The sequence below is a fragment of the Homarus americanus genome, unplaced genomic scaffold (genome assembly GCF_018991925.1).
Source record: "Homarus americanus isolate GMGI-L3 unplaced genomic scaffold, GMGI_Hamer_2.0 scaffold48406, whole genome shotgun sequence".
In the NCBI taxonomy this organism is placed as follows: Eukaryota; Metazoa; Arthropoda; class Malacostraca; order Decapoda; family Nephropidae; genus Homarus; species Homarus americanus.
Genome location: NW_024753828.1, coordinates 106,713 through 119,768, shown reverse-complemented (window position 1 = coordinate 119,768; position 13,056 = coordinate 106,713). Strand labels below are relative to the sequence as shown.

At 33.8% G+C, this 13,056-nt stretch overlaps 1 protein-coding gene across 1 annotated transcript in view; it reads left to right on the top strand.

Annotated features, from left to right (window-relative positions):
* The window catches only part of LOC121855483 (unextended protein-like), a 47,240-nt gene extending 41,469 nt beyond the window's left edge, over positions 1–5,771 (top strand). The window contains exon 11 of the mRNA XM_042350458.1: positions 3,411–5,771. Coding sequence (XP_042206392.1) covers positions 3,411–3,878 — 468 coding nt within the window. The 3' untranslated portion in view covers positions 3,879–5,771. The remainder of the gene's footprint in view (positions 1–3,410) is intronic.
* The last annotated feature ends 7,285 nt before the right edge of the window (positions 5,772–13,056 follow it).

Sequence of the window (13,056 nt, the reverse complement as noted above, 5' to 3'; positions counted from 1 at the left end):
GGGATCCTAGTGCTGTCACTTGGTACCCCTGTACCATAACACCAGAAGCAACTGACCAGTGTCACAAGTATATACAGTTACGTACAGTACAGTCATCCCTTGGTTATCGCGCCTAATTGGGACCCCGCCGATAATGAAAGTACAAAACCTATGGGATTTATTCTAATTGGTTCCAGGCACCCAAGACCCAACCCCAAGTTTCCCATTTTACGACCATTTAGACCCACTAAATATATATACAATATTACCCCGCTTTACATGGTTTCACTTTCCGCGATTTCTCATTTACGCGGTACCTTGCCAGAACCAGACTTTCACTTTCCATCTACTCATATACGCGGTGAAGTATAATTTTTTTTTTTTTATTTAGCTCATAAAATTCATACAAATTACCCGGCCAAAATATAATTTACATTGCTGGAATTCTTACAATATGATGATCATTTTGAATATAAACATCATGGATTTTGCATTACACATACAAATTTTAGATCTAAAGTAATAATTTGGTTTACACAAAGCAAATATTTTATCTTTTGTGCAAAATATATGAAGTTTACATTCAAAATATTCCCTGACCTGCAAGGAATCCAGAAATGTCAATTATATTATCCTAACTTTAGTCTGAGGTATTATTTATTACTAAACGTTAAAATGTAGAGTTTTCACCCACACGTTTATCTGGTAGGGAGGGAAGGTGGGGGGGAGGGTTGGGTCCGACCGACCCAGCTGGCGTGAGTGTGAGGAGGGGGGGAGGCAAGGTGGGGTACTTTGATTGACAGATAGTGTCGTGAAGAATATTTTTTTTTTTATTAACTGAAGATATTTGTTTTAGCTCATAAAATTCATACAAATTACTTGACCAGAATATAATTTACATTGCTGGAATTCTTACAATATGATGATCATTTTGAATATAAACATCATGGATTTTGCATTAGACATACAAATTTTAAATCTAAAGTAATAATTTGGTTTACACAAAACAAATATTTTATCATTTGTGCAAAATATATAAAGTTTACTTTCAAAATATTTCCTGACCTGCAAGGAATCCAGAAATGTCAATTGTATTATCCTAACTTTAGTCTGAGGTATTATTTATTACTAAACGTTAAAATCTAGAGTTTTCACCCAAACATTAATCAGAGAGGTAGGTGCTAGTGAGCTGGGAAAAAGTGGAGATTGGGGGTCGGGCCAGTCTCTATTGGAATTAATCCCATATGTTCTGTTGTTCACTTTACGTGGTTTTCACTTTCCGCGGTACCCTGTGGGTTCAATTGACCGCATAAATCGGAGTACTACTGTATAATGTTATGGTAATTATCATAAACACACATAGGCACGGCTAGGTTTATCACAAAGTGATGAAAAGGGTACGCTTAATACTGTAGTCCACAAAACATGTAGCAATGCTTTTTTTATTTGGTCCCCCATCATACGAGTCCGTTTTCTCTCGCATCAGGACGCCTGAGTCCTCCGTTTTCTCTCTTAATCTTAGAGTGCACCAGAGACTTCGTTATTCTTAGTAATGCCACAGAATTTGAAATTGCAACCCCAATTGCAACTGTTGAGGCAACTAGATATGTCTGATTACAACAAATGTGTTATTGTCAATTTGTAGGTGAAAGATTTTATCCTCAATAGATGTAGGTTAACATTACACCTGGAGGCAAATGCTTAAAAAAAGCCTAAGGAAGGAAGCATATTCCTTTAACACATAATATCTGACCAGTATGGGGAGGATCATCGTGTCTCCGTCAGGGGGTCATGGAGTGGTGGTCCAGCAGGCGTCACGGATATTGTTTTTTTTTGGGTTGGGGGGCACGGACATATATGCGATCGGACGTTGTTCGGTCGGACGTTAACCGGCGCATGACTGTATTTGTATAAACATGTTATTTGCTGATGTCCAAGTAAAAGCATAATGAAAGGGTAGATGATGAAGTATAAATATAATGCTGAACAGGTATTTCATTAATAAATGACACTACAGGTATTATTTTTTTTATGAAGAATAAACTGATTTATGTGATGTTAAACTCCACATACTGTACACCTATACATACATTATTGTAAATGTTTTTAATTAATCCAAGTATCATTAATTAGCAGGTAGTGAGACAAATTCTCTTATTCCTAGAAAAATTAGCCAAATCAAAGAATTTTTCTGGGTATTGGTGAATGTTTCCATGTCTAAACTACACATCTGACATAGAACACCATTGCCACAGATGCTTAACTGCAGTTGGATAAATACAGAGCAGTGCAGTATTTATGCAAACGTACATTATATACCTACCTGTATACTATGGTATACTGTACTGTACTCTATTGTGCCCATCAGCAGATGCTGTCATCTTGAGCTTCTGTTGTAGGTAGGCCATTTGGTGATACAGGATGGCTTGCCTTTGTCCTGTACCATTTACTGTAGCAGGTGTTGTTAACTGTCACTCTCCACTCACTCCATGAAGGAGGGTTTGTACATAAAATCTTCAAACACTCCACTGCTATGTACAGTACTGTACTGTACACTCAGTACTTTCACACTTACTGAATGTACAGTACAGTACTGTACATAGTAGCTGTAATAACTTTTTATCTCTTAACACTGCAATAACAGTATTCTTGACTGATTGTATCGTGATACAGTAATATACAGTACTGCACTGAACAAAACTGATCATATGTCAAAACAGCAGTGAGCAAGCAAGCAAAGTTGTACAGTGGCAACAGACAATGAACTAAGAGTGTCATGATGCTAGAGTTTTATTTTTTTTTTATGGGGATTAGCCCACCCGGGCACTGGAGATAGGCTTCAAAAGGCTTCAGCCAATCATAGGCATTCCATGCAGTCACATGACAGAAGTAGCCAATTGTAATGCACGAGCACTCTGAGCCAACCTACTCATGCACTCAGCACATATCTGCATATGATGCAATCACTGGAAATTCATTTAATTACCTGAAACAGAGATATTTTTCTTGGAATGTTGAAATTTTATTTTTTTGGTAATCGAAAGTTCTGGGATCAAAGAATCTGGCTAATGGGAATAGTATTACTGTAATATAAAATATTTTTATATTATTTATGACTTAAAAATTTTACCCTTTACGTCAACTGAAAACTTATGAATATTTCATATAACTGTAATGTTCACTCATATTGGGTCATGAATCTGCCATTGTCATTTAGGAATTCATATGGCTTTCATATCCACAACAGTAACTGCAAGCAAAGTAGGCTCTAATATGGTACAAAGCAGATATTTATTGTATAGACCTAAGAATAAAGCCAACTTGCTGCATTGTGGAAGGTCAGTAAGATAGAAAACTAAGTGGTGGGATTTAAAAAAAAAATTACTTATTGATATTTTGATTCACTGAACATTTTCTTTTTCTTTTTTTAGGAGAGTTCGGGTTTGGCAAATGGATCTGCTGTGAACGCATTTGATGGAACTGACAATATCGAAATGACTATTAAGAACCAAAAGATGGGCTATGACTGGGATCCACCATCCCCAGTTGCACCAAACGGGCTTAAAAATTCCATTTCAGTACCTGGAACTCCAATCAGTGGCCAAAGTCAGAGCAGTATGAAGCCAAGCAGCAGTTTTACAAATTTACATGATATACCATCATCCTTCAGCAGCATAAGTGTCCACACTGACAAAAAACCTTTAATTTCAGAAAATGACAATATGTCATTGACCAATAATTTGAGTGCAAGTTCCATTGAAGACAATGGTGAACAGAATGTTGTTGGAACCCCTGATGTTTTGCCAAACATGAATCGTCACTTGAGCCTTGATTATAAACAAAACAATCTTGACAGTGAAGGGGTCATGGCTCATAAATGCGACTCATCATTTTCTTGAGAAAGGGCTATGCAGACAAACGTGAAAGTGATTTTCATATTATTACTTGAATTAAAAGGTGTTAATCATTTTTACATTAAGCCATTCATATTTACTACAAGAAATAAAATGTCAGAAGAAAAAGTGGTAAAATTAGTTATAGCATTTATTATATACAATTATAGAGATAGATGACAGGAATTAGCAACTTTTTAGGAATCAGAAATTGGAAAATATGATACACGTACAGTACAGGTTGGACCCCGCTAATCTGGGACCTGATAGTCCGGCAGCTTCGATGCTTTGGGCTGGTGTCATAGCCACTTCTAGTGGCTGTTGCCACTATTTTACTTTAAATACTTATAATTTACCCCTATATGTGCCTCCTAAGAGACCAGCAAGCAGTGGAAGTGGTTGTAATACGGCAAAACGCTAGCATGTAACATTAACTATTTTGGAAAGGTGTCTATACTGAAGAAATTATTGCTAATCTGGAACCGGTCTGGTCCTAAGCTTCCCGGACTAGCGAGGTCCAACCTGTATATAATTTTTATGTAATTTTTAAATACTATTTTGCCAAACATCCAAATTTATCCACCAAATTAATATTATTAATTTTAGCAATAATTTTGTGTGTAATTTAAGTACATTATATATTTACTGGCTAAAATTTGGGCCATGTAGAAAATTAACTTAGCTAATACAAGGAAGATCTGATATTAGAACTGGTAGTTTGAAATGGAAGGATAGTATATTTCTGTTAGCCTTAGCATAGAACTGGTAGTGTTCATCACTGGTGTTTAAGGGTGACAAAAATTGATGAAATTCTGTTCAGTTTCCAGTGTTGTTTACAGCCAATTATGGTATTTATTATATAGGCAGCAACTGTTACAGAATGCATATGGTGAGGTTACTGTTGTTTTTGACAAGGATTAGGTCAAAATTTTTATCTTCTCAGTAATGATGGATAGCAGATATTCAGATACAGTTCTGATGGATTCCATTCAATTTGACCTTTTTGGTCAATTTGATCGTGGTTATATTATTCAATAACTGGTTGATATACATAACAAGTATGACTTTATGCTTAAAATACACTATGGTGGATTAGTTCCCGGGAGTTTAGGGTTATGTATTATAGAGAACAGATATAATAAATTCATATTTCTTGGATAATACTTTTTAGAATCTGCATATTTGCATGTAATTTTTTAATAGTTTTTACTGGTGTTGTGACTAACATTAATATTTATTTAGAAACTGTTATTCTGAATTGGATTCATCTGAGACACAAACAGTTCTTACATTTAAGCAAGAAAAAGACATATTCTTACCTATATTTATCTCCTCCATATATTGAATAATACATGAAAATAGTCTTTTAATTTTTCATTTCTTAAGATGTCTGTCACATATTGTGGACTTGAGCAGCAGCATTTGTTGGGTTCTCATTATTTGTTGTCTAACAGTTTTTGCAGTTCTTAATTTTTAGTATTTTTATAAATCGTGATGAGTGTTAGTATACATGAAGGTTTTAAATTCGGCATCAAAATTGTCAGGTAGTTCATGAAAATCTACACTTATTTCCCGTATATTGTATTACAGTAAGCTCAGGGTCGAAAAATTTCTGTAGTCATTTGTTCTCAAAACAATATACTGTATTTATTTATTTTTAATAAATGCCCTTGAAATTAATTAATTAAAACTAACAACGAATTATTTAAACGAAAGAAGTTACAGTATTTGCATAATGTTAGAATAACAAATATCTTTTGTAAGTAATAACAACTTTTTACTTTACTTTTATCCTCTTCACCACTGATCGGCTCGTTAGCCGCATGGGCGGTTGGTCACATCTCTGTTGGCACGTAATAGGCATGCACTGGCTCCTGAGTGTGTCTGAACCTGCTCCAGTGCTTGGTTAATTCTGGTCTTGAAAGAGCTCACACTTGGTGCCATCACAACACTCTGGCAGATCTTTCCAAGAATTCACAATTCTCACTCTGAAAAAGTTTGCCCTCACTGTTTTCTGGACTTGTGGCTTCTTCAACCTTGAGCTGTGACCCCTTGTGGGGCAGGTGTCCGCCAGCTCCAAGTATGTACATTCGACTGAGTAGTGCCCTCTGAAATGTTTATACACTTCAATTCGGTCACTCCTTGCCCGTCTGTAGCTAGGCAGTGGCAGGCATTCTAATCTCTCTGAGTAGTTGAGGTTCTGTAGAGCATGCACCAATTTGGTGGCTCTCCTTTGTGCATTTTCAATCAATTGACAGTCCCTAACACTTCTTTGGGTCCAGACGGGGAAGCACCTCACTCTTGAAGATCGTGACGAGGCATGGACTATCTAGATATCTAAACTACTTTTTTATAAGACCCTCTAGTTTAATTGCTTGAGTCACCTTCTTTTCCCAGTGACCCGAGAACTTACATTCCTTGTCGACAAACACACCAAGGTCCTTTTAAACATTAGGTCACAATTAATGCAGTTTTTTTGCCCAGTTGGGACATGTAATATGCCTCCTGGCCATTGGTATGTCCCAGGTGCATCCTCTTACTCTTCATGACATTGAATCTTAGCAGTCATTTCTTCGACCATTCTTGAAACCCACAGAGATCATTTTGCAGCTCTTCACAGTCTGTTTGGTTCTTAATTTCCCTTAATAACTTGGCATCATCCACAAATATTTGTATGGAGGAGTGTATAGCTTCTGGCATGTCATTAATGAAACGAACAAACAACAACAGGCCCAATACACTGCCCTTTGGTACCCCACTTGTCACAGGTACACCTGACGATTTCGTACCATTAATCACCACACACTGCTTGCGATCATAGATAAAGTCTCTGATCCACGTTGGGACACTTCCCCGAATCCCGTACCCTTCCAGTTTAATTTTCATTTTTTCGTGTCCAAACATCCAGTATCTCGAGTAATTGTGTTAAACAGGAGCATCCCATCGTAAAACTGTGTTGGCAGTCCTTTACTTGGTTGTTTCATAGTAGATGTTCCACCATGGCATCTCTTATAATGCTAGCAAGTACTTTACATACTATGCTGGTTAGGCTCACTGGTCTATAATTATTCGTGGAGTGACGATCGCCCTTCTTGAAAATAGGCTAAAAGAAGAGAACAGTTGGTGTTGTACAGGAGTTAGTTGTATGGTTGAGGTAAAGCTTCAAGAATCAATGCCTTGCTGCCTCACACAACTGTTGAATATATTTTCCAGTTGTGTGAGGCAGCAACAATAAAACCTGTAGTTTATTTCTCAGTGACCATAAGGGAATTGTTTTACTTTTGCCAGAATATCAAACCACTTTGTGTAAGCTTTTAAGTTGTGTGTATGTATGTATTAATGTCTTTTATGTTGAGAAATGTTGTGTGTACGAAGATGTTTGATTTTAGTGTTCACATGTTTGCCCTTACCCACCAATACACATGTACTGCCATATTGAACAAATTGTCTTAGAATGGTGTGATTATGAATAGAAAAAAAACAAGGTCCCAAAGTGCAAACATTCAACACCACTCGACACATGATTTCTTTTTTAACACATGGAAACAATTATATGCAGTACGTTATAATATTATACTTTATATTTACTTTTACACACACACACATATATATACTGTATACACATTATAATTATTCACACACACATGCTACCCACACAAGGTAAAAAACTATATGGTATATTTACTTACCCTATAATATAAATTAAATAATATAAAGTAGGTGAGATTTATATTTAGTGTTAGGATAGTTTATTGGGAAAAAAGTGGAAGTGGCAGTGTATACTTGGTAAAATAGTGCTGTGATAGGGTCTTGGTCAGGAAATAAGATCACCTTTAATGTATATAATGTATCTACTGTTATATTGGTGTAAATAATGTTTAATTCTCTGTTTAAAATATTCTCAAATCATATACAGTATATAAAATATCAAGTATTCTTTATCAGGAGAAGGCACAGCTAAGAGTTCCCAGAATAAATGAGTTTCCTTGGTGGTGGACCATCATTTGTTTTTTTCTATTTAAGTGTACCAGTAGATGATTGTTTCTTGTTCACTTCTAACTTGCAGAATATTTTTGTCAGTGGGTCATGTTCAATGTGTGACATTTTTTTATGTGCAGTATATATGATCACAGATATTTTTAGTCACCTTTCATGTGCAGTTCATTTGGAATAAGGCAGTATTTTAAAAACGTGATTAAAGTTATGATATTCATAATCATAAAATTAATTAATTCAAGGGTTGAAAAATAATTTTGTATGGATTTTTTGGCTTCCATATGATTTGTGTGAAATATTAGCAGTGACATTTAAACTTAAAATCAGTTATGTGGTTTAAACTGCTTTTGTGCCTTCCTCCTGACTTGATATTCATATTGGAATTAGACTGAGCAAGACCACAAAGAAGCAAACACGGGTAATGGAAGCTGCTAAATAGGAACAGAGCATTGAAAAATAATGTGCTTTAGTAGTTAAGGGTGTACAGTATATTGCATTTACTTGTTGAATTCCAGTATGGAGTAAGGAAAATTTTAAAGTTTAGGGTAGAATTAATTGTTTTAACATGTGCTTTAGTGTGTTTGAAATATTGTAATGATTATATTTTCACATGTTATCAAAAGTGCAAATATGTTGATTAAGGGTAAATATTGCTACATCAAATGCTTGTGATTCAGATGTTTCCTCAGTAATTTAGTTTTCCATGTATTAAAGACTTTTAACGTTGAAAGATATTTATATTACAAAGATATATTAGTATTTCTGCCCTTCAGAGAATTTGATGTGAATTGGCTCCAGTATAATAATACAGGTTGACAATCCCTTATCCGAAATCCTTGGGACCAGATGCATTTCGGTTTTTGGATTTCAGAATGGTGAGAATTTATTTTTTTATTTTATTTTTTTACAGGGATCATCCCACCCGGGCACAGGTCACTGACCCACATTGGGGCCTGGGGGCTAAAATATAATAATAATAATAATAATTATGATAATAATAATAATAATTCATAGGTCTAGGTAGTGTTTCTCACTTTTGATGTTATTTTCATTCTTGTATTTATTATTATTATTATTATTTTATTATTATAGTATTATTGTTATTATTATTATTATTATTATTATTATTATTATTATTATTATTATTATTATTATTATTATTATTACAAGTATTGTTATCATTCTTATTTTATTTTTGTGTATTTTTTATTAAAATTTTATTTACTATGAATAATTATTATTATTACTGTACTGTATTATCATTATTATTATTATTATTATTATTATTATTGTTATTATTATTATTATTATTATTATTATTATTATTATTATTATTATTATTATTATTATTATTATTATTATTATTATTATTATTATTATTATTATTATTATTATTATAATTATTATTACTATTACATTTTCACGCCCCAGGCCCAGGTGTGGGTTAGTGACCTGTGCCTGGATGGGCTAATAATCCCCCCCTCGCCTCCCCCCCCCCCAAAAAAAAATTGCTCCACAAAAAAACTTTCGGTTTTCGGAATTTCGGATAAAGGGTTGTCAACCTGTACTCATTCAGAAACATTTAAAAGTAAGTTACTCAGTAGCTCATAATAGTTCTTAGCATTTAATTTTGAATTACTGCAACAAATAAATCTTCCTATATTTGCAGCTCAAGTATGACCTAAGATTGCCAGTTTCTGTACTTGAAGTTTTATTTTAAAAATATTAGTTTACCTTTACTTTTCATGCTCTGTTTTTGTGAATACTGTATTTTCAGTATATTTTATAAATACTGTATGGTACATACCTGGTAATATTTACCCTTAACAGAAATATGTCATATACTGTGAAATAAGAAATAGCCGTTGTGAATTGGTACAGGCAGTCCTTGAATTACGACCGTCTGACGTACGATCCTCTGCACATAATAACGGGATCCCAATATTCATTCCTTACCAAAATTTGTAATTAACATCCCATTTTTTGTTTTTACAATATTTTCATTATTCTATATTGTTTAACATCAATTTATTTACATTATTTGTTATGTATGGGATATTATTGTCTTTTTGTATGGGCAGGGTTGTGCTTTAACCTAACCTAAACTGGAATTAACACCTCCTGTATATATTTCCTTCAGGTTGTCATGATATTTACGAGGGCCATTCAATATGTAATGAGACTTTGATGTAGACGGCAAAGGGGAGGGACAAGCGCAGCGTTCATGTTACGGCATGTTTAGACATGCATAAGATACATCTTCATCTGTTTGTTTCGTCAGTTCATTCAATTAGTCTCAATTAAGTGTTGCATTAACGATGAGCGCTCCACTTGAATTTTGTACTTTGGAAGAACAACGATCTGTTATTTGTTTTTTAAATTCAGATGGGATAACACCAAGTGAAATTCGACGCAGAAAGTCACTGCAATACGGAAACAATTGCATCAGTTGAGCAAACATTTACAAGTGGGTTGAACATTTCAAGCATGGTTGAACAAGCGTAATGAACGAAGATTGTGCCGGATGACCTGTCGAAGTTTCAACACCCCACAGTGCACAGTATTCACAGGAAATGATTAGAAAAGTGGGCTGGGAGATTTTGTTGTATCCCACATACAGTATAGTCCAGATCTCTCAACATTAGACTACCATATGTTTGGTCCTCTCAAAGCAGCTTTACGTGGAAAGGTTTTTCCAAATAATGAAGAGATGTAGAAAGAAATATGAAATTGGTTACAGTGTCAGCCGAAAGAATTTTTCGCCACAGGCTTAAGAAAACTCGTAAAAAGATGGGGTAAGTGAATAGCTGTAGAGAAAGATAATGTGGATAAATAGGTATGTGATCATTTATAATTAATAATTTCTTCTGCAGTTATATTCATTTGTCTCATTATTTATTGAATGACCCTCATATATTGATGAAAATAAAAAATTTCCATAATAAATAAAAGGCTCTTGAGTTATTAACTTCATGAAGGACTGGAACTCAATTTTCACTTTATATATATATATATATATATATATATATATATATATATATATATATATATATATATATATATATATATATATATATATATATATATATATATATATATATATATATATATATATATACATATATATATATAAATTATATACATATTTACAGATATTTGACACACAAGTACTACGCATAGCCTTTTTATTTATTTATTCTTCCCATTATGGAGCTACTAACAAATATTGATGATACAAGACACTTAACTATGTATTTTATTAATAAGATATTTATCAAGGGTTGGGGAGTTACTTGTATGCTGTACTTCATTAGGAGGAGATTACCTGGTCTTCTGTGCTGTCAGATATGTTACTTAATTTTGTTGGGAGGAAAAGGTGCATAAAATTATCCATTTGTCTGGCTGATATATCTTAATCTTCCTCATTTATATGGACTTCTAGTTGTACATGTGTAAACAGAAACTTGTATACACCTTCAAGTTAACAATGTAAGGTCTCAGACAATCATAAGAATGTAGACCAATACATTTTCATAGTTGATCATACAAACATTACTGTTCTTTTTTTTTCTACTTACATGTGAATATGGAAGTTGTTGCATTCAAATAAAGAATAAATCAACAAAGGCTGGAAATGTGAATGAAACTGTTGTTCTCCTCTTGTCATTGGTGAACTGCACATGCTTTTAAGTGATCAGTGAGGAGTGGTGCTGTACTCACAACTTATTCTTAAAATATTTCCATGCATCAGAATCAGACCTTTTGTTTTATATTGTATTACTAATTTAAATAAGCTATATACTGTATCGTATTTTAGGAGTCTTAAATAAATGATTAAACTGTAGTCATTCACTCTAACTGTTTTCAAGTTTATGCTGAAAGAATCAAAATCTGAAAATATCAAAATGTCTTGTAGACAGGACCACCATGTTTAATTTTATACCATGTTGGAGGTCTTATTTAAGAATGATTTTCCTAGAAAAGGGAATACATACCTGCAACGAGAGATCATACAAGAAACATGTACAGTACTGTATTGAACACTCAGTTAGTCAATATAATTTCATATGGTATTCTCCATTTATACATTGAAGCATTGGTAATGCTTCTAAGTTTTAGTTGTTGCATTTATTGTTATTTAAACAGCATGGATATTTATTTTTGTATGCAGAGATGGTGTGAAGGGCATTACAATGATGTGATACAGTGTTATGATTCTGGATCTGTTACTTTGCTTTGCTCTTTGTATGTTATTAAAGCACACGTCTTTATACAGTAAATACAATTAATCTTAAACACTCAAAATATGATTTTTCAAAACATTTAAAATCTAGATTGACTAATTATGTCAGTAGTGTTGCACTGATTACTTCTTAATTGTTCTAACTACAAAGGTTTATCTTGGTTCACTCTCCATCCATTTTATCTTTAATAAGCCTTATTAGGATCTCAGGCAAGGTGATGGACAGAAGCAGTATAAACAATGACACAATCAATTGGTGGCCTTATTGTTAATCAAGTGTAAAGAATCCCAATTATTCCTCCAAAAGTAATTTAATCAGAAGAGATATAGGTGATTATGTATTTCAGATGAATAAATTTATAATGATTATCAACATGATTGTTATCATGTGTCAGGCAGGGTATGAGAGTGGATGTGATTAAAACAAAAGTATTATTTTAGGTATGGATGGAGGACCCGTCGTAGAAAGTTGAAAATGGCAATATACTGTTTGTAAGGTGTTGGCTGTGATTTAATAATGTGTATTGAGTTGATTAGATACGTTGCGAGAGATTGTGCATCCTGCTCAACCTACGTCAGTGTGGAAAATGGCTGTAAAACGGTGATGATGATGATGATGATAATGCTGGTCCATATGGTAGTTTTCAGATGGGATATCACTGCATGTGATTGGATGTTTGTATATCAACATTGTCAAGTACTTTGGTTTCCTCATTTAGATGTCACTAGTGGACTTAATAAATAAAGTCACTGAAATATTAATCACAATACAGTATATTTATGTTAAGTCAATCTTTTGGTGGAGTTTGTAAAAAAATTCTTAACAGCAAATCATCAGGAAGAAAAGATGGGCATAGCTATAGGTCATAGCCATGCTAGACAACAGGGCAGAGGTAACTATACTGTGGTTCCAATTTGTGGAACCCTATACAGTACAGTAAGATG